Source organism: Gavia stellata, chromosome 26 (assembly GCF_030936135.1).
Source record: "Gavia stellata isolate bGavSte3 chromosome 26, bGavSte3.hap2, whole genome shotgun sequence".
NCBI lineage: Eukaryota > Metazoa > Chordata > Aves > Gaviiformes > Gaviidae > Gavia > Gavia stellata.
Window position 1 is genome coordinate 1,529,101 of NC_082619.1, and position 21,540 is coordinate 1,550,640.

General features: G+C 49.6%; 2 protein-coding genes across 2 annotated transcripts; one reads left to right on the forward strand and one right to left on the reverse strand.

The window, feature by feature from the left end:
- Nucleotides 1-3,531: 3,531 nt before the first annotated feature.
- Nucleotides 3,532-6,563, reverse strand: LOC104260227 (T-cell surface glycoprotein CD3 gamma chain). Its single transcript, XM_059829764.1, has 5 exons — nucleotides 6,491-6,563; nucleotides 5,118-5,330; nucleotides 4,495-4,626; nucleotides 4,019-4,062; nucleotides 3,532-3,642 (listed from the first exon to the last, which is right to left on the reverse strand). The coding sequence occupies exons 1-5, from the start codon at nucleotides 6,561-6,563 to the stop codon at nucleotides 3,580-3,582; spliced, it is 525 nt and encodes a 174-aa protein (XP_059685747.1). The 3' UTR covers nucleotides 3,532-3,579.
- A 1,057-nt stretch (nucleotides 6,564-7,620) lies between these two features.
- Nucleotides 7,621-21,504, forward strand: ZW10 (zw10 kinetochore protein). Its single transcript, XM_059829647.1, has 16 exons — nucleotides 7,621-7,737; nucleotides 8,053-8,187; nucleotides 8,772-8,873; nucleotides 9,062-9,139; nucleotides 9,265-9,424; nucleotides 10,396-10,545; nucleotides 11,249-11,440; nucleotides 12,117-12,280; nucleotides 13,061-13,243; nucleotides 13,730-13,968; nucleotides 14,948-15,019; nucleotides 15,753-15,922; nucleotides 16,564-16,694; nucleotides 17,188-17,319; nucleotides 18,376-18,578; nucleotides 19,587-21,504. Exons 1-16 carry the CDS (start codon nucleotides 7,621-7,623, stop codon nucleotides 19,705-19,707), a joined length of 2,349 nt encoding a protein of 782 aa, XP_059685630.1. The 3' UTR covers nucleotides 19,708-21,504.
- The last annotated feature ends 36 nt before the right edge of the window (nucleotides 21,505-21,540 follow it).

Genomic DNA, 21,540 nt, shown 5'->3' on the forward strand with positions numbered 1-21,540 from the left:
CTAATCTTTGAACCCCCACTTAGCAATGAGTATCAGCTTTGCAGTCTGACTGAGACAGCACAACAGCGATTTTCATGCTTCCTGGATTGGAACTGAGACCCTTTGGCTCAGCCCCAGGACTAGCACTCTGCTCTGAAACAGCTTCTTCACTGGCATTGAAATTAATGCATTGGGGCCACAGAGATAAAGCCCAGGACCCACAGAATCCAAGAGAGCATCAAACCCTTTTGCTAGCCTGTCCTTCTCATCCCAGAGACTTCACGGACTCCTTTTGTACTGATATTCTATAGCGAAGTCCAGGATAAAGACGTTTCCTACAGTGTGTTGTACCCTAAGGGTGTACATTCGTTGGCCAAGCTTCATTTTCCAGAGCTATCGCTCTTTGAGATTCTTGTGATCTGGCCTTTGCTGCTGCCCTTTCTCTCCCCATTTCAGCTCTGTAACTTGAGTTCCGCCTGGGTTCTCTTATAAAGATGGCGAGCTTCTTTGCTGTTGGTAAAGATCCATTTTAACTTTTTAATAGACATTTAAAAACTGTGATACATTAATAAAATGGGAGACAGCACCCCCAGGTATGGAAAAGATTCCCCTGTGGTTTTGTCTCCGTTAAAGAAGAAGTTTTTGTTAAGGAGAGTTCCCAGGTCAGGACTAGTCCGAGACAGTGAGAGCATCTGTGGGTCTGTGTTGACTCGCCCTGCAGCAGCCTGCGAGGCGTTTGGGAGCAGAGCGTGCCAGGACTGGGGGGAGACAACTGCCGGTACAGCAACGCGCTGCCGTGCCTCGGAGCGGGGCCTGAGAGCAGGGCAGGGCTCAACAGGAGCAGGGGAGAAGGTCTGGGGCTGCTGGCTGGGGGCAAGTGAAATAGCTGCGGTCCCATGCACTTGACATAACAGATTTTATATCTGCCTGATTTTAAAAGCTGCAGTTTCCAAAGCAGCAGCAATGGGGCAGGTAGTAACTTAAGGAGAAGAGCCAAGAGATGCTGTGATGCCTGGGAACGTTTCTGGTCCGACGCTGGCTGAGCGAGCCGCATTTCTGTTGCTCTGCAGGGCAACAGCTCCCAGGAAAGGAAACAGCAGCAGCGATGGGGGCTGGGGGTGCTTTAACCCTTGAGTTTCAGCATGGGGAGATGAACACCCAGCAAGTTTCATGCTTCGGATTGCTGTGCTTACCCTGCAGGATGTGGTTTTAAAGGCAGCACAGCTGGGTTAACCATACAACACGCTAAACACCTAGGAGGGAGATTGCAAGATACAAAGAGCACTAACCCCCAGCAGCTCTAAAACCACTCTGGGCCACGTTCTCAGCTTCTGCAAAACATCACTGCTCCAGGGATGCTTGCTCAGCCCAGCCACGCAGCCCATTGTCACCAATGGGATGTGAGAAGCTTGGACCGTGCTGGGTGTACAAGGTCTAAATTTTGCTCCAAGCTACACCCCGGTGCTTCCGCCCCCAGTTACAGGGCTGCCTGTTTGCCTCGTGTTTGCCCCAACCAGTGCCATCCCACGCTCTCCTTATCTCAGTGGGATCAGTGCCCATCCAGTGACAACATCTCTCTGCCTCTGCGCTTAGCTGCACTGCAGAAATATTTCTTTGTCCTCCCAAAAGCGAGGTGGAGGTGCCGTCACAAATAGATAGTTGTAAATGTTGCCCCTGCTGTGCCTTTGATTTGTGCAGAGCATACCCACCCACGCTTCCCCGGGTTTACTCCTGCTCTTTGGGTGTGGTGAGCCACCTTTGCTCATGGCTTTGAGATCTGATGATGAAGGCGTTAAGAACTAGGCAGTCTTCTGGTCACTTTTTTTATAAGGTCCTACCCAGATGGCTTTGCAGACCAAAGGCGGGTATTGGCATATTCTGCCTGCAATGGCCGTACCAGGCTCACCCTTCACTGGAGCAGGTTAGAGCGGAAAAACCACTAAGGCATTATTCTGCTCCTGTGAAGAGCCGACACCGTAGGAAAACAGGTCCTTTTCTTGTTCGCTGTCCGCAAGGCTGATCACACACTGATTCCTGTAAGGGCACGTGGGGTGCACCCACAGCTTTGAACAGCCTAGGAGTTGTTTGCCATGTCACATGTGTCACAGATTTGTGGCCAGTTTTTATTGAGTGTTAACTCTTTCGGTGCTTACTTTATACCATTGAGTCACAAGGCAATTCACAGCCTGGTGCCCTCTAAAGCCTGTCACCCAGATTCTTAGAAAAGCAGGAAAACACAACCTACAGGTGTGTGCAACTGGCACACGGAGGGTGACCTGGTTTCTGAGGTTTCTAACTGCTAGCTGATCCTGTCTGTTATCTGCCTCCCATTTTGGCCGTAGTCAGACCGCATTAGCTGTTTCTGCTCAGAGCTGGGGAGCGGGGACCTTGCCAGGAGGAGCTGGCTTGGTGTGGGGTGCTCAGTGTCTGGAAAGGTGGTTGAGCTGGGAAAGGCTCTGAAGGTTTGCTCATCTGCATCCTGTACTCAGCACGCTGGGATGGCTAGTGAGCCTGAAGAAGGGGTTGCCGAGTGCCCCACGGAAGATCCCTGGCCGGGTCACAAAGGTCAGTCGCTCTCCGGTGGGCTGCCGAGGCAGAGGAGTGTAGGAGAGCCTCCCAAGAACGCCAGAGGTGCGGGGACTGTGGACTGCCTGTGACCTTCACTGCCTGGCCGACTCTGCTGCCATGTGTTCTGCACGGTCCGTGCTGCAGTTTTCATCCCCGCTGCTGTTTCCATTTCCTCTTCGGGCCCAGCCTCCGTGAGCTCTCCTGGGGAGCCAGCACAGCTTGCCGCTTTGCTCACGCTTCACTCCCCTAAGCACTGAGGCCACTTGCAGGCTGGCTGGGTGCCAGGGACCTGGCAAGCCCCTGCGGTCTGGAGACTGCGATCAGACGCCAAGCCCTGCATGTGCCCAGGAAACGTCCTCCTGTCCTCCCTCCCGCCAGCCCCCCAGCTCTGTCCAGGGGACTGAGGCATGCAGGCACTTTGCAGGGGTGACACAGCCCCTGATGAGTGTTGCTGTGCTCCTGGTGTCCCCACTCCCCATTCTGGAAGAGGAGTTAAATGAGACAAAGCCTCTGCTGCTGTCAGGGGTGGCAACCCTCTCCGTTCACAAGGTCCCCCACCCTCAGCTTCAGTAATGGACCTGGCTGTCATTTAGATCCTGGCACAGAGAGGTGGCACAGCCATGGGCACCTGCCTGCACTGGCAGAGCAGTGTCCTACCGGGACAGGCAGGAGCCTTACGGCTCTGCAGGGATCCAGGCAGATTGCATCCAGCACTCACCTTCCCCAGCAACCGCACGGCTCCCCAGGCCTCAACACAACTGATGGAGAAGGGAGACTATGGGATAGGCTCACCTTTAATGAGAGGAATACAGAAGTGCAAGAGGTCACGGAAAGCGCGGAGTTCTACAAGCAGCCTATCCTGGCAAGGAGCCGGCAGGCTCTCTAGGCAAAAACCCGCACTGTCTTCCGCCAGCAGTGAGCTTCCAAAGGCAGTGCCAGGGCAGGGTACCAGCGCTCTTGGGCACTGGTGGTGGCTTTGCTGTAATATCACTCTCGGTGTGAAGGAGTCACAGGCCCCAGCGTCTTCCCACCTCACTTGCGGGCCTTGGCAGGTCCCAGACGGCTGTACTGTCCATCGTCCCGCTCGCCGAGGGGCTGGGAGGAAAAAAAGGCAAGACAAGCTACAACTGTCTGTCCAGCCCTGGGAGGGAGGGTACAGGGGAAGCTGGCCCAGGCCTCCCTTTGCCAAGCTTTTGGGAAGCTTTCCCTGCCCGCACACAGAGCTAAATGACCCCAGAGAGTAAAAGGCAGGGCGTAGCTGAGCTTGCCCCATCCTCTGGGTCACTCAGCGGGAGGCGGCTGCGAATGGCCCAGCAGAGAGCAACTTCCAATGCGGCTCAGTGCCTCCTGGTGTCGCGTAGCCCCCAGCAGCTGTGCTGCCTGGCCACGCCGGTCCCACCACGCAGCCCCACGCCACGCAGAGCTGCTGAAGCCCACGCGCGCACACAGACACGCGCACGCCCATGCTTACCTGGTAGAGCTGCTCGTTGGCAATCAGGTTCTGCCTGTCAGAAGCTAAATGAAGAAAGAAGGTGGTCAAGGATCAGGAGAGTCATGGCAGCGTGGTGAACACTCGGAAACAAACCCAAGCAGCTGTCTCTTTTCAGCCCTGTGCTTTTACTTCCCCTGGGAGGCTCAGTAGAAAGCCCCTGCAAGGCCTTAGATGTTCCTGTGCCACAAGCTGCTGTCCCTGGGATGATGTTTTGGTGAACCTTGTGCATTCGATGGCTTCTCCTGGGAAGCTGAGCTAGGGGCAGGAAGGGCACATGGAGCTCACATGGATCCCTACCCTAGACATGCTGGGTGCTGGCTGCTGCCTGCAGCTTGCAGTGACTGGGCTCTGTGGGCAGTGATGGAAAGTACCTAGGTACCCTGCAGCTCCTAACGATGCCCAGGCACTTCCCGTCCCCCCCCCACCGCGGGCAGCCAGCGGGGCTCTCCTCTCACCTCGTGACATGCGTCCCTTGTCCGGGGCAGTGATGCAATACACAGCAACCGCCAGTAAGACGGTGGCGACAACATCCGCGATCACGATCCCCGAGATGGTGGGAGCGTCCACTTCGATGCAGTTCTGGCACACTGGAAGCCCAAAAGGACACAGACGCTGAAAGCAAGGCCATGGCCAGGACCCTGCCCCTTGGCCACCTCTGCCCCGCTGAGCCCAAAGCACTCAGCCAGCTCTGCCAGTCCAGGCAGGCTCCAGTCCCATGGCGAGCGACCAGGGATTAAGTTTGGCTTGCTGCGTGACCCAAGGCAGCGGCGCAAGCTGGCATGTGTCCCCAGCACTCAGGGCAGGCCACAGCAGGGCCAGCGAGCGGCTAGCAATGAGGCAGTATGAGTGCCGGGTTATGGCACCAAACGAGGCTGTAGAGCTCTCATGGGGACACCACATACAGGGGAACGTGCAGCTTGGCTGTTCCCAAGGGCAACCTAGCACAGGAGCTGTCAGGACTCCCGCAAACTTGTGGAACTGCCCTCAAACTCCGTGAAATCGGTAGTTCCCTCAAAAATTTGCTTGGGTGAAAACACCATGGAGTTCTTGCTCTAGAAACCCGGTTTGCAACACTTACTTCGATAGTGCACCTGGAGGGGGGTGCTTTTCTGTCCACTTTCTGTTTCACATGCATAGATGCCTCTGGGATCATCGTAAACTGCACCCAAGTCCAGCTGTGTTGCGTTTGCTATCCTATTCCCATCTTTCAGCCACATGATTTGACCTTGGCTGCCTACTCCACATTGCAGGAACACCTTCCCGCTGGCTTCTCTCACGATTACTTTCTGTCCTGCAAAGAAAAGGAGAGCAGAGAGCTTCACAGCTGAGTTCTCAACCCTCAGAATGGTGCAGAGCTCTGAGATCTTATTCCTGGAGATAGCCAGCGTAGAGAGCATCACATCAGGCTGTCCCCTGAGCAGTGGAAAGACACCGCAAACAAAAAACTCTCGAAAAAGCAGACTACCCAGCGGAAAAGTAGTCCGGTGTTCAAGTGGTAGTTACATTAATGCAGCTCTGGGTAGTTTAGAGATCCAAATTCCTTTAGAGTGAAAACTAACCGGAATCGGGCATCTACCTGGACTCCATTCAGACTGTATGTGTGTGACCCTCATCCTGCACACAGATTGCATTGATACTGAAATGCAACTGCAGTGAGAGACGTTTCAACAGAAAGTGAAATGTTTCCACCAGCAGCAACAGGAGCTGAGCCCAAATGGGGAGGCAAAAGCCTGTTTGGGTTTTTACCCAACAGTAAAAAGCATTTTTAGTGAAAAGCATGCAAAACCCAGCAGAGAATTGCTTCCTTGGCCCAAAGGCATCACCTTCAGAGCCTGCAAATGGAGAGTAAATTCCCTGTCTTACTTGCTGAGTGCTGGAGCAGAGCACAGAATGCAGCCTCTCCTGCTTGCACGTTTGTGCGGGGCACAAAGCCCATGGCTACTTTGGTCTAACACCACAGTACTGCCAAGTCCAACTTTACATGCTCCGTCATTGCAAGGCGGGCTTGAGCCATCACAGATAGCCATGGTGTAACGCGCACGGCTCCAGACTGTCACAGCAATAGTCCAGGGCAGGCAGAGTTGTCAGAGCGATCCCGTCCTCAGGAACCGTTGCACTGATCCGCTCCCTTTTCCCCACCGACATTTATGAACCTCGCGTCAAGGTGCCACGATGGAAAACCCCAGCCAGCCGCGGGGGCCTGCTTCCCAGCCACCCCGTCACCACCGCAGAGACGGGCGGCAGTCCCCAGGGACTGTGGCGAGTGCCCACCGAGCACTGCTGCTGACCTGCTGCAGCGTGCGGGACAAGCCCCAGCCTCGCCACCTATGTGGGGTCCCTCGGGCGCACCACGCCGGGGGTCTCCGTGTAGCGGGTTGGTCTGTGCCGTTTCAGCCATGGGGCACAGCACCGCAGCAGCCTGCGGGCAGAGACCAACGCCCGGGGACTTACCTCGGACACCCCAGCTGGCCACAGCCAGGCTGGCGAGGAGTGCCCAGGCGCCCAGGGCCCTTCCGCTCCACATGGCACGAAGCAGTGCGGCTCTTCCCTCCGCTCAGAGGAGAGGACGTGGAGAGAGCTCCTCGCCAGGACGCACCACCCGCCCCGAGATCTTTGTCGGGTACCGGATGCCGGGGGCTGGAGCCTCCCTCCCCCAGCAGCTGGGGGATGTCTGAGGGGCCCTGGGCCTGCCCCCTCGCCCCAGCCGCAGCCACAGTGCCCACGGAAAGGCAGGGGAGGACAGCTGGGCCTGAGGTGGCGGGTCCCCCAGCAGCCACGGACCCCCTGCAGCCATGAAACCCCCCAGCAGCCGTGGACCCCCAGCAGCCGTGGAACCCCCCAGCCGTTGTGGACCCCCAGCAGCCGTGGAACCCCCCAGCAGCTGCGGACCCCCAGCAGCTGTGGAACCCCCCAGCCGTCATGGACCCCCAGCAGTTATGGAACCCCCTGCAACCATGGAACCCCCCAGCAGCCGTGGACCCCCAGCAGCCACTGGTTCCCCTGCAGTCCCGGGTCCCCCCTGCAGCCACAGAACCCCACAGCAGCCATGGAGGCCCCCCAGCACCCACTGGTCCCCCCACAGCAGCCGTGTCCCCCCCAGCAGCCATGGGTCCCCCAGCAGCCATGGGTCCCCCCAGCAGCCACTAGTTCCCCTGCAGTCAGGGGTGTCCCCCCCGCAGCCACAGAACCCCCCAGCAGCCACGGAGCCCCCCAGCAGCCACTGGCCCCCCAGCAGCCGTGGAACCCCCCAGGAGCCGTGGAACCCCCCAGGAGCCACGGAGCCCCCTCGCAGCCATGTGACCCCCCGCAGTCGCGGGTCCCCCCGCAGGCACGGACCCCCCCAGCAGCTGTGGACTCCCCCCCCCCGCAGCCACTGGTTCCCCTGCAGTGACGGGTCCCCCCCACAGCACCCATGGAGCCCCCCCCAGTCACGGGTGCCCCCAGCAGCCGCAGGTCCCCCCGCCGGAGCGGGAGACGCCCGCGCAAGTCTGTCCCACGGCGGCCGCCGTAGCCGCATGCGCGCCGGCGCCGTCCCGTGGTGCTGCGCGGCGGCGGGCGGCTGCCGGAGCGCGAGCGCGGCCATGGCGGCGCCGGCGGGCTCGCTGGTGGCGGCCGTGCTGGCGCACTCGGGCCGCCTCGACAAGGAGGACCTGGGCACCCGCATCGGGCGGCTCTCCCGCCGCGTGGAGGAGCTGAAGGCAGGGCCGGGAGCAGGGGGGGGCTGCGGGGCACAAGGGGGGCTTTGGGCAGAGCTGGGGGGGCGGCGGGGCCGCCGCGGGTTGCCCCCGCCCCGGTCCGGTGAAGCCGGCGCGGCCCTCCCGGGCGCCGGTCTCCGGCAGGTCTTCGCTGGGGCCTTCTGGCAGCTGCGGCTGCCGCGGGGGCAGCGGCCGGCGAAGAGCGCCTGCCCGGCTGCGCAGCCCCGCCGCCGGCCCCGGCCCCGGGAGGGCCCCCGAGCGCTGCGCGGGGGAGGGCGGCCCGGGAGCGCCGGCGTCCCAGCGATCCCTCTTCTTCAGGGAGAAGTCTGCAACATGATCAACAAGAAGTACCGCGAGTTCCTGCCCAGCATGCAGAGCGCGGAGGACTTGGTGTCGCGAGTGGACGGGCTGTCCAGCAGCATCGACCTGCTGAGAGCGGGGATTGAGAACGAGGTGGCAGCCGGGGGGCTGTGGCAGATGCCATTCGGTTTCGTCCCAAAGCTGGAGGGCCCCCCCTCTTGCTGTGAGGCCAGGGGACTGGGGGAGGAGGGATCCTAAGAGCCCTGGGTGGTATCAGCCCTAAAAAATGCCTTTAGGTGACACGCGCTGCGGAGGTGCGTGCCGCACCGGGCTGTAAGTAAAGAACTGTCATTAAGGGACTGGAAAACTGTGTCACACGTCTTTCCCCCAGAAAGGAGAGAAGGATCAGCTTTGCCTATGGCGGTAAGGTGTGGCACAGTAGTAGACTGGCTGAGCGTGGGTCCCACAGTGACTTTGGGTGGAACGGGAACCTGAATCATAGCTGTGCACATTCGCCGAGGTCTTTAAGGAGACCGTGAGCAGCTCCTGCAGGCCGCATTACAGACCCGCTCTCTGTTTTTTGCTTCTTTGATTTTTCAACATCTGGGGTTGCGGAGCAGTGTTAATTATTCTAGTAGCAGAGATACTTTAAATCTCATATTGCTATCAGTTTCAAGAGGAAAGGTGTCTGATAACATTTGCTTGCTGTAAATGAGCTGAAAAGTTTGTTATTTTAGGTTCAGCGAGATCTAAATGTCGCTGTTGCCGAATTTACTGAATTGAAGCAGCAGTTGGAGCGAGACACACTGGTTCTGAGTATTCTGAAAAAGCTACAGGAGGTGAGGAGGGGGAGCGGCTTAAAAATCATGGAGCGGTAGTCATCCTCTCTGGTGCTCAGTCTAAGGCATTATTCTGGGCTTCTCTTTTGAATAACTGTCTAGCTGCCCTGTTTCTAGCCGTGTTGTTCAAAAAGTTGTGGTCTAATAGCAGACACACAGTGACGTATGAATCTGTTTGATTGTTGCAGTTCGATACAGCTATCAAAGAGTACAATGCTGCATTGATGGAAAAGAGGTATGTTGCAGCAGCTCAACAGCTGGAAAAGGTAATGACGACTTCTTAAGCATATGCCAATATTGTGCAAATACACTTTCAATAAATTTCACAAGATGCTTTTCGTTAGCAGGAGCAACAGTTACCCACATTGTGGTGTTTGATCTTTACCACCAGGCACGAAGCAGCCTGAAAATGCTGGAATCCCGCAAGGGCTTTGAGCTGAAGATCCTGAAAGCACTAGGCACAGAGCTCACAGTGCAGACGCAAAACATGCTCTATCATCTTGGAGAAGAATGGCAGAAATTGGCTGTATGGAAGCTTCCTCCTGCAAAAGGTACTCACAATTCTAGTTTGTTTCGCTGTTTTTGCTTCAGTACTTGAAACGCCTGGTTTCAAGCACCTACAAGCTAGGGAATATAGGAATGCTGTTGAACTAAGGTTGGCTTAAGGAGCTCTTTCTGCTCTTTGCGTAACCTAATGAATGGGGGTGACGAGTGGCAGCGTTCTTCGGCTATCGCTCCACTTCTGGAGTATTTAGGTGCTACCACAAGCAATCCAGTGTAGCTAGTAGATTTTAAACAGACTTTTGAAGGTTCGACTGCCTCATCTGTGGTATTTCCTAGAAAACGTTGAAGCAGAGATCAAAACAGTTACTGGCCTCCGAGTACTTTTTTAGTCTTGTGAAATATCAGAAAAGGGATGCTCTCTTGCAAAGCTTCTGCTCCTGAGGAAGTCGCCTGGGCCAAAATTTCAGTTTGCTTATTATTGAATACCCGATTTGATGTAGTAGCTGGAAGAGTTTCCTGACATTTTTGTTCAGCCTGAACATGTTTCCCCACTAGCCTAGTTTTAAGGACATTTTCACCTTCTCTGATAGGTTTTCGAGCTGCCGCTTTTGTCGCAGGCAGCTAATTGCAAGAACCGCTCAAGAGTCTGTACGTTGCTGTCTTCGTTGAAACATAAACTTTTCCTTTGGAAAAGAAAAAAACCCTTTTCCTTTGGATTTGACTTGAAACGGGGAGAAGAGGGGAAGGAAAGCGACTGTCGCTAAATGTCATTCAGTTGCAAGGTGACTGAAATGAAAATTCTGGATCATTGCAAGAGACTGGTTCTCATTCCATTGTCCTGCACTGTAACACAAGGAACTCGGTACCCTCTTCTGACAGTCTTTTTCAGGAACTGTGTTTTATGGAACTGGGGAGAGGTAGAATATTGCTGTAGCTGCCACCTGAGGAACGCAGTAGCCTCTCAGATCTGCTGTATCTCAGACCGCACTCTGACAGAGAGATGGTTCTTTTTCTTTAGAAAGCAACATCCTGGAGTCAGTGATGCATTCGGAATTGCACTTACGCACAGTGCCATCAAAAGAGGAGGAGGTTGCTGGCCCACCTGTTGCTTCTGTGCTGCAGGCCTTTGCTGTCCTCGGAGAGCTGCACACCAAGCTTAAAATTTTTGGTAAGATGGACTGTGGATCCAGATAAACATAGCTATAAGTAGTCTGAGTGGATACGAGTTCAGGCTTGTTTTAAGATAGGGATCGAGATCCCCTTCACTTCAGCAGCACACTGGAAGACTTCTTTCTCTCTTGACTTGTGTTTCCCACTGAGCATGAGGTGAATGCTCTGGTTCTTATTAATAGGATATTATTTATCCTTTATTTATCCGCAACTATTTATCCTTTCCTGGATAAATTTCACTTTAGTATACTGTTTTGATCTGTGGCTGTGTGGTTTCATGGTCTGATGTTTATAAAGAGTTTTTCCAGTTACAGCCTCCTCATCTACCAAGAGCAAGGCTGTTGGTTTCAGGCAGCCTCTGGGCTTCAGCATTCCCAGGTGTTGATAAAATAGATCAGGAAGTATGGCAGATACTAGGACAGGATTTCATGCTTCCAGCTGTTTAAGTTGTTTTTCGCTTTACATGAAATATGCTGCTCTTTGGTAGGCCTCCATATGCCTTTGACATGAGTAAAATGGTCTTTAGTGAAAGCAAACCCAGCGTTTGACCTCATTAGCTGTTCCCCAATACAGCGAAGCAAGAGAGTGTTTCTTCCATTTCGTGCGAAGAACCTCTACATCCGAAATAGTCATGGTTGGGCCTCACTGGAGCAAACTGCCTCCCTCCTGCTGTTGGAAAACATCTTTTTTTCATTTCTCAGGCCAGTTGTTGCTGAAATACATCCTCAAGCCGCTGATTTCTTACCCATCTCTTCAGCCATTCACGGAGGAACAGTCAGACATGTTCATCCTACGTTTTAAGTCCAAGGAGCCTAACTTGGATCATTCCTCGCCTGTGGAGGTTTTTGACAAGATCAAGCTTGTTTTTGAAGTGCTCCACAAGTATCTGCTGGGTAGGTAGTTTCTCCATTTTGGAATTAGACTGAGTTCAGTACCTTGTTCATGTAACTGGGGTGGAAGCTTTCTAGAATATCTGGTTGTTAAGCAGTATTGAATTATGTGTAAGGTCTAAGCAACTTTTAACGTTAACTTGCTGTGCTGTGCTCTTGGACAGCTTGGCACCTTGTCAAACTGGACTTAGCGGTGACCCAGTATTCACAGAGCTGGGAAAATGAAGGAGGAAAGTAAAGTATTTTGGCTCAAAGGGATCAAGGAATTAATTTTTTGGTAAATGTTTTTTTCCTACGAACCAGTCACTGCATTGAAGATCTTTACATGCCACAGGTCTAAAAGGTGGAAGTCCTGATGCAGTCCAGGGAGTTCCCTCAGTCAGGCTGGTCACGTGTAGGATCTTCCAGTGGCTAGAAGCAGGCCTGGGCTTTGCTAGCATTTCACAAAATAAACATGCTGGGAAAGTAGGCTCAGTTTACACATAAATTCCGTTGTCTTTTGGTGGGGTGGGTGATTCCACAGGCCCAGCACATGGCCTGGGTAAGAAGAATACCTCGATTATAAGATTGTGGAACAGCTGAAAGATGCTGCTCTGACAGGAGGGACTGAATGAACTGGTGCAGGGTCTGGTCCAGGAAACAGGTGTATTAAAATCCATTTCTGATCTCTTGAATTCAGATGTGCCTCTCGAGCAGCCTGCGGAAGATAAAAAGGAGTGTAGAGTTATACTCGCAGAACTGCTAGGTGATATGATATGGGAGGAGTTATCAGACTGCCTCATTCAGAACTGTCTGGTGAATTCAATCCCAACCAATAGCAGCAAACTGGAGCAGTACGTAGAGGTAGGTCTCAAAACCTTTCAGATCCATGTTGTGGAAATGCCTGATGGCCAGCTTCAACAAAAAGCTCTGTTTTGCTAATCTAGAACTGTGTATTTCTCTCAGCTAAGCTGTGGCTTGTTTTTCCCATCTTATAAAGTGTGCAAGGTTTCTGATCCGTGGAACTCAGGCCATATTTAGCTAGGACCTCAGACTTTCAGGGTGTGTGATGTAAGGCCCTTGTCTGAGCCTCTTACAGAGGCTGAAGATGATGATGTAGCAGTGCTGCTTGCCCAGCTGGCTTCCTGGGGACTGATTGCTCTGTTTGTATTTGTTGTTAATGATCACAGGAGTTTCTTGCATAGGCCACTTTTTTTTTTTTAAAACTACATACATAAACCAGAACTTACTGCTAGGGAAGAATGCCAAAAGCTCCTTTTCCTGGAGAGGGGGCTGTTTCAAACAGAAGCAGTTGTAGAGTAAACCTCCCAGTCCCTTTGCCCCAGGTAGCCCACAGTAATGAAATTTGATCATCTTGCTCCTCTGGTTTTTGAATTAGGTTACCAGCACAGACAGGGGGAACAGACCTGCAGTTCAAACACCGTATTATTGTGCGATCATGGCCCCCAGCTGAGTTAGCTTTTTCCAAAAGACTGCTGAAAAGCTGTTGGATGGTTAGCACCCTCTAAAACCTAGTTTCTTCCTTTGCTTTCAGCTGAGTGGAAGAGTTTATACCCAACTTTAACTTTATTCTTTGATTTTAGGAAACCATGTTAACCTAGAATACATGTCTGCTCTTGTCAGGTGATTAAATCCACAGAGGAATTTGAAAAAGCCTTGAAGAGCATGCAGTTTTTGAAAGGAGACACCACCGATTTACTGAAATACGCCCGTAATGTCAATTCCCATTTTGCTAACAAGAAGTGCCAGGATGTGATTGTGGCAGCCAGAAACCTGATGACCTCCGAAATACACAATACTGTAAAGGTGACTATTGATGCAATACACTGATTTTCTACGTGGAAAAATAGCTTAGCTCTTGAAGAAGGCTTGCCTAGAACAGTTGAGTCCTTTTTTTGTGGAACACTGAGTACTCTTGATTATTTGGGGATCTTGGCAAACAGTTTCAAAGCCTTTTCTAATGGTGCTCAAGTGGGTTATTTCACTAACAAGATGTTTCTTAAAATACTTGAAGTTTGCTTGCATAGGCTTTTCTGACTAGTGTCACAAGCGTAAGAAAAATTAGAGGATTACTTACAGAGTTGCTTCTAGGCACGCAAGTGCTATGTAGATTGTTTGGTGGTCTGCTGTGTTGTTCATAAGCCAGGAGACTTCCAGCAGTCTGAGGGGCCTTCTGCAGCCTTGTGTTTATCTTGAGTCTTAAATCTGTCATTCAACGTTTTGTAGCCTTGTGCAGTCTCCTTTCTGTGGGCTCTAAATTATATTATACCTCTCTCTCTCGTTTTCCCTTAGATCACACCTGATTCCTGCGTAGCCCTACCAAGGCTTCCTGATCCTGGGGCAGGGGATCACTTAAAAATGCAAAAAACTTCTAAACTTCTGCATAACGACATGGTGAATTTGGAGAACGAGACTAAACTGAGCCAGTACACGTTTTCTCTGCCCACGTGCCGCATCAGTTCATCAGTGGAGAAACTGATGGAGCTGGCTTATCAGACGCTTTTGGAGGCTACAGCCAGCACAGATCAGTGGTAAGAATTATGTATCAGCGGGTAACTCTTGGGTGTCAGATACTCACTGCCTTTGGCAACACCAAGCATCTGTTAATAGATTAAAAGAACTTTAAAAGAACAAAAGATGCTTTAAATTAGAATCAGTCATTAAAATTACTCCCTGCGTTCGTGTAGTAGACTGTACAGCAGGAACAGCTGCGGACTATGTTCCTTGCAACACCTACGTTAAGCTGCCTTTCGGACTGATGTTTTCAGGAAACGTTCAGGTGCACTTTATTGTATTTTAGCTGTTAAGGCAGTGACAACATGGTAAACTCCCTAGTGTGCACAACATAGTTCATGGCTTCAGTCTTTTAGCTAGGAGAAATGCTACTGCAGCGTTCACTTCTATCTTTTATCGTACGTTACCTGTCAGTTGTTTAGAAAAATCAAAACCGTCTTTTTTTTACAAATCAAATGGTAAGTGATGGCACCTGTTCTGAGACTAGTTCGTGCTTTCTGTGCCTGGTGAAAGCAAAGAACTCCAGCTCTGCATCTGACAGGGCTCTTCAGAGAAAACAATTAAACATTTTGAGGAACCACATACAGTCTGCTTTAAAAACTGGAGGCCACAACCCTGAAGAAGGAGAGTTGCCTGGGTACTGAATGCCCTTCAGTGTACCTGGTAGGGACAGGGCTGACTGTTTACGCACACCTGGTGGGGGAAAGGACACTGTCCCCTTTGTTCCTGGGGTTTCATATATCTCCCTTCTGACAGGTGGTCTGAAGCCTGTCTTTTCCATACTGAACTTACAAGGTCATCACAGCTTTTGTGAGAAGCCTTTGTGAATTTTCCAGAATGTTGCCTTTGTTGACATCACCGTAATTGATCCTGACAATCTACCCCTTGTGCCAGTACTTCACTGATAAAACCTTGTTTTGGAGAAGCTTGAGGGTCACTTGTGAACAAGATGTGAATTTCACTGACAAACTAACATGAACCTTATTTTCCTTGTAGCTGTATACAGCTCTTCTACTCCGTGCGGAATATATTCCAGCTGTTCTATGATGTAGTGCCAACATACCACAAGTAAGCGTGTGCGTGTGTGTGTGTTTTTACCTAGGGCCTGTTTTGGAGCGAGAACAATGCTATTGGAACAGCCCCCCTTGTCCCCACTTCGTCCACCACAGCCAGAGATTACTAAGGGCTTCCTCCAGCGGAAAGAAGCTAGTACTCTTAATATATCATTAAATCATACCTGCTGCAAAGTAGGTGCTTGAGAGTTTCTGAGTTGGCAGTCTTATGACCAAGGAGATAGTTGCAGTTCTTGTAACAGTTGTGTTTGAATCCAGCCATGTAACTTTGACTCCAGGTCCGATGCAGACATTTTTCATGATGTTTTCCCTGTAAAAAAGAGCAGCAATGAAGACTGAAAGTGTACAATTCTGTCAGAGAACACTGGGGTATTACAGAAAAGGACTTCTCTCTCTTTTCCTCACCATCATGCTATGACAAAGTATCTTCCTGTTTGAAAGTCTGTTGCTAGAATCAATGTGGATATAACACACGGTTCGAAGGCCAAAGTGCCATTTCAATAGCCATGAAACTCCTTTCCTGTAAGCTCTTGTGTGGATGTGACAGGAAGTTAAATGCTTTTATTCTGACTGATATCTTCATCAGGCATTGCGCACAGTTAGTTACTTGCAACATCTGGCTGAGACAGACAGTGAGGTTCTCTCAGGTAGGCATGACAATTTTTTTAATCAGAGCCAGGTCTAAATAAATATGTTTCTCCCTTTTCTCTTCCTCCTTCCTGGGACAGAGAGAACCTTCAGAAATTACCCCAGCTGGCAGCCATTCACCACAACAACTGCATGTTTATCGCTCACCACTTGCTCACCCTGGGACACCAGTTCCGATACCGCCTGACTAACATCCTGTGCGATGGAGCAGCTACTTTTGTAGATCTGGTACCTGGTTTTAGGAGACTTGGTAATTTTACCTTTCAGTATCGAAATGTATTGATTGATGACATGGTGATTAGTCCTGACATTGATTGCTGAATGATTTAATGTAAGTGTGGCTACTGACTCGAGCAGCGGATTGTTATTTAAGAGTTTTGGACAAGTAGCAAAGACATTTTCTAGATTGGGAAGTCTGACAAAGTGTTATGACTCTAAGCAAGATGGCCGTTTAGGTCTTGATGTTTTTAAACCCAACTCTTCTTGTCCAGCGCATAGTTCCAAGAACAGTTCATCATCCAGCGAGATGTTGCAGCACTCATATCTTTGGGAACTGCTACTCAGTCCTCTGATGTTTTTCTTTAGCTTATTCTATGGAAGCAAGTTTGAGATAAGTTTGTATGAGCCTGATAGGAGCCTGCAATCCATAGTTAATTCTGCTACTCGGCTCATTTTCAAAAGCGTTGTAGCAATGCAAGCTGCCTGAGAGCTTACCGAATATGTGACTAGGCCTGGTAAAATTGGCTCTGTGAGACTGCTTAGAGACTGGAAATTCCTTCAAAAATAAAACATTATAGAAAGTTCATTATTCAGCACTTACAGTCTCTAAATTGGCAGAGCAAATTTAATAATTGCTTAATTGCTTCTCTCTGCTTGTTTTTGCTCCTAAAGGAATGGAGTGTTTTCTGGCCCAGATGCGAGTGCAGAAAGGAGAAATCCTGGAGAGGCTGTCAAGTGCCAGGAACTTTTCTAATATGGATGATGAGGAAAATTACTGTGCAGCAAACAAAGCAATAAGGCAGGTAAGCAAGGCAATCAAAGCCAAATATCCCATTGTCTGCAGATGTTGTCCTTGGGAAGGTACAGTGTGTAACCTCAGTCCTGAGAACTGTGCAGTGTTTCAGCAGAGTGGAACTTTTCAAAACAACGATTTTCTGGCATGATTTTTTTTCCCCTGGGCTGTGCCTTTTTGTAAAATTGAAGCATACCGAGTTCAGTTCCTCTTGCTCCAAGTTGAAACGAAAAGCTTCTTAATCGTGAACTTTTCTTTATAGTGTATTTATAATGTTTTAAATTTTTCAGGGAAAAGATTTGTCACACTTTTGATGATCCTTAACACAAGCTGAAAATGTTCCATTTTTTCCCCAGGAATGTCTTGTCTATGCAATAGCAGGATACTTCAGTGCCTTTTGCTTCTTTCAAACTGGTTTCTAACTATGTGTAGTCGCCTTATCATTTGGTGCTTCTCAATATTTTTTGTTAACATGCAGATAACACATAGCTATTGTCTTCCAGGTATTGCATCAGTTGAAAAGACTGGGAAAAGTCTGGCAAGACGTCCTTCCCGTGAACGTATACTGCAAGGCTATGGGGACTTTACTGAACACAGCTCTCACAGAGATTGTCACTAGGATTGCTGGCCTAGAGGTAACTGCATGAGGTGGACAGGCCAGGTATAGGGTGGTGTGAACAGCTAGCATTTGTCACCTCTAGAAATTCTTACCAAGATCAGGTTTCAGGGGAACAGTTATCTTTCACAGAAGTTATAATTGTGGTCCTGTCTATGAGAAATGTTCAAGATACCAATAACTCACATCCAGTTGAGACCGTATATACTCCTACAGCAATACCATGACTCTATAGTCAAGGGGACAGTCAGGGAAATGGCCGTAATTTCACCTTAATCTGATTTTAGGTGTGTCACTCCTACTATAAACATTCCTGTGAATCAATTTCTTTGTTCAGGGCACAGGAGTTAACTGTTGTTTCAAACTCCATCTATTCTGATGCATTTTCAATCTGTGCATCTCTAATGAACCCCTCCATCCTATCTAGGCACCAGATGCCAAAATACCTGTGGCATTTCAAACTGAAGTTCTTACCTGTTTAAATCTCCATTTGACTCCCAGTACTGTGTTTAAGCGATTGTCAGGCTGTGTTGGGTCAAGTACAACTATCCCATTACATTTCTTAGAGTACAACTATCCTATTGCATTTCCTAATTAAAATGTTTTCTCAGCAAATGATAGAAATACGTTACTGCATCTGTTCCAGATGTAGACTACATCCAAAGAGCCTTCCCACTGTGCATTAGGCCAGGAAGTCCTCTTTTCCTGTAACAGCTAGTTTACGGGACACTTGCTCAGGCTGTGCCTGCCAAAAAGCTTGGCTTTCATCATTGGGCTGGCAATGCCCGAGCAATTTCCTCATAAGCTGTTCAGACCCTCATCGTAACACCTCTGCTTCACAGCAAAATGCTTGCTATTCCACTAAGTTACACTGTTTAGAAGCACAACTGTTGTTCTGAGGCAATTGCTGAAATAGCTATTGATGAAATAAGTTATGTTAGCTTGAGAATGCCGAACGTGATCTAAACCACTGCTTTCACCTTCACACAGAGCCACTTTTTTTTCATTTCACTTACTGCTTGGCACTCCAAAAATATACTTAACTGCTCCCCTGTTAACATTCGTTCCATTCTAGGATATCTCTGCAGAAGATGCAGATAGGTTGTACTCCCTCTGTAGGACCATGGTGGAGGAAGGACCCCAAGTTTTCACCCCACTACCTGAAGACGACAAAAATAAGAAATACCAAGAGGAAGTTCCAGTCTATGTGCAGAAATGGATGACATTCAAAGAGCTGATGATCATCTTGCAAGCCAACCTCCAAGAAATAGTAGATCAGTAGGTGTCTTCCTTTCTTCCCTTTCAGTTGGTTCTTCACCCCAGTAACAGGGGGCTGGGAAGCGGTCTGACATCAGCAGGGCACTGCACTCCCGGGCACTCTGTTCAGACGCAAGGCAATCACCGTTAGCATGGCTCAGATAACTGCTCCTGAGGCTGTTTCTTGGTGGGGCGCTTATAGTCCCTTTCAAGCTTGCTCGTATATTCGGCTGCCTCCTGCAAAGGAAGAGGCAATGGTAAAAAACCAAATGCCACGGGAGAGCCACCCACAGAGGGATTGTGCATCCCCCTTGGCTTCTTTAAGTTCAGAAGTATTTCACAGTAAGCAGCCTAGCATTTTACCTGCTGCTTTTGATGTTAGCTATGCCTTGCTGCTGCAGTCGTTCCACATGATTGGTCTCTGCTTTTTAGATGCTGTTTCTTGATTCTTTTAACTTGCAAGGGGGATTCATCTGAATTCTTTGTGAGGATTTGCATAATTACTTCTGTTACTTCAGTTGGCACGAGTTGTCAGAAGCTAGACATTCCCTGTTCACAGCTGCCTCACACATATGTCTGAATGGCAAGAAAACATGTTGTCCTCCACAGCCTAAACTGAAAAGGTACCAGCCGTGGAGAAAGCACATAGGGAAGGCAGTTCCTCTTCTGTGCCCTGCTCGTTGCAGGAACCGTGTTAGACACCAAAGGTTCCCAACTCTACTTCCACCTGGGCGTAAACCACTTTTTCTTTTCTGTTTGGGAGGTGAATGGGAATTTTGCAGACAGGCTTTAGGCTTATTTTGGAGGAGGAAAAGGTACTGTTTGTAACAAGTGCAAAAGTCACCTCACAACCTGTTGCTTTATATGCCTAGCTAAACAATTCTGGACTCAAGTTACATACAGCTAATAGGCTGCTAACTGGATTTGTTTTGCCTTCAGACTTACTACTGTAACGAGTGCTCGGAAGGCTTGTTTTAACATGATGTTTCTGTGCAGTTGGGTAAATAAAGATCTTTTTCTCCCATGTAGGTGGGCGGATGGGAAGGGGCCTCTTGCAGCTGAATTCTCTGCAGCCGAAGTGAAGAGTCTGATCCGAGCCTTGTTCCAGAACACAGAAAGAAGAGCAGCAGCGCTGGCCAAAATTAAGTAACTCTGTGTTTACTCCTACATGTTGCACCTTCTGACAAAGCAAGAGCAAACTGAGTCTTTCAAATACTTTTGGATTTGACCCTTCTTATTTGTACTGGTATAAAAAAAAGCTTAGCATTAGGTAAGTGCTTCCTGGAGGCTTGACTGAGGGAGAAGAAACATTTCCTATCTCAGTGTTTGTAGGGCAAAGACGATGGCTCTGTGAGTCTGGGACCAGAAAAACCAAAGGCGGGTAACACACAGACACTAACTGCTTGTGCTCCATCTGCCAGGCAGGCAGAGTTTGGGCCTGAAAATTCAATCACCTGCCGTGCTCCCCAGGGGTGTTCTGCCCAGATCCAAGTTTTCCTTCAGGAGCTGGTGGGTGTACAGTCCTGGTGAAGAGGAGATGCTTTCTGTGATGTTTGCTCATTTCCATTCTCTAGGATTTCATCTTCCTGTTAAGCCCAGCATGAGGAAATAAATCAAATCTTGTATTCGACATCTCTGTGAGAACAGGCACTGCTGTTAGGTGGGCCTCTCCTGCAAGGCACTATAATGTCATCTCAAGCTTGCTTGCTTAAGGGTCTTGTAGAGGGATTTTTATTTCTCAACAGCGTATCTTACCTATGCAGTTTTACATCAAGGGGTGTGTAGCCCCTTTGTGTCTTCCCTCTTCTGTCCCTGCAAATTACATACGAAATCCACAGACTTTGATAGCTTTTGATATCCTTCCAAGAATGCTGAAGTGCCAAATTTTGCCCTTTCCCATCTCAGGTTTCCCCAAAGACCAGACCTGAAGAGAGTGGAAAATTTAGGGGGGGTGGGGGAGGAGGAGATCCTGTTCTGAGTGAACTGTTTATCAAGTCACAGGGTTTTGCACAAGTGGCAAAATTCCTCACGGCTTTAGTACTCATGGAAAATGTCTTAAAACTGACTTTGAATTTTTCAATCTCACTTTGCCAACTGCAGAAGCCAGTTCAGCTCCTTCCTTTACCTTTTTGCTGTGTGTGCACTAGGTGGCTCTGGCATCTGTTGTCTTTCTAGTAGTAAATTTCCTGTCCTTTAAGAATAAACGTAAATGAATATAAAAAGGGAATGAAGTGCGGACTCCTAGCATTATCTTTTAAGTTACAAAAGGCTATGTTTGAGACTTTGAGAAATGTACATTTCTTTTAATTTAAAAGCTCACCAAGAGCGTTCATTAAAACATAGCCCAGGGGCCGAGATGTGCCAGTTGCTGCCCACGTGGAACAAAGTATTTCCTACTATGTAGTGCTTACAACCTGCTTACAAAAGTTTCGATCGTAGAACTTAATGCTTTCATGTGTTACCTACTGTTGTATCCATTTTGTTTGCACTTTTGTCTGATTTCTGTTCACGTTTCCAAGCGTTTGTGCAGGGCCTGACCCACAGCTGGCTTTCACATTGCACCCGAGTCATTGCAGAACCAAACAGCCGTTCTGCCTGCTGGGTCGGCTGAGAACAGCCATGGCGGGTGGGGAGGAGACCCTTCTGTCTCTGGCTTTAACTGGCATAGGGAGGGGAAAATGCTGTCAAATTGGCAGTTAGACTGAGTCCAGCATGTGGGAATGCAGCGAGGAAGGGAGATACTGAAGCAAGATCTGACTGCCACTTAAAACTCTGGCTTTCTTTTCTTCCCCTCCAAGTAATTTATCTGAAGGCTGAGGGTGTTCCTGTAGCACTTGTATCTCATGGGATCCCCTGCCTCTTTACACATAGCAATCCAAAAAACCGCGTATTTTGAAAAACACCACTTTTCCCATGTTCACAGAAATGTAATTTGCTATTTTCTTTAATAAACTATTTATACTGAGCATATTTTCTAGTGTTG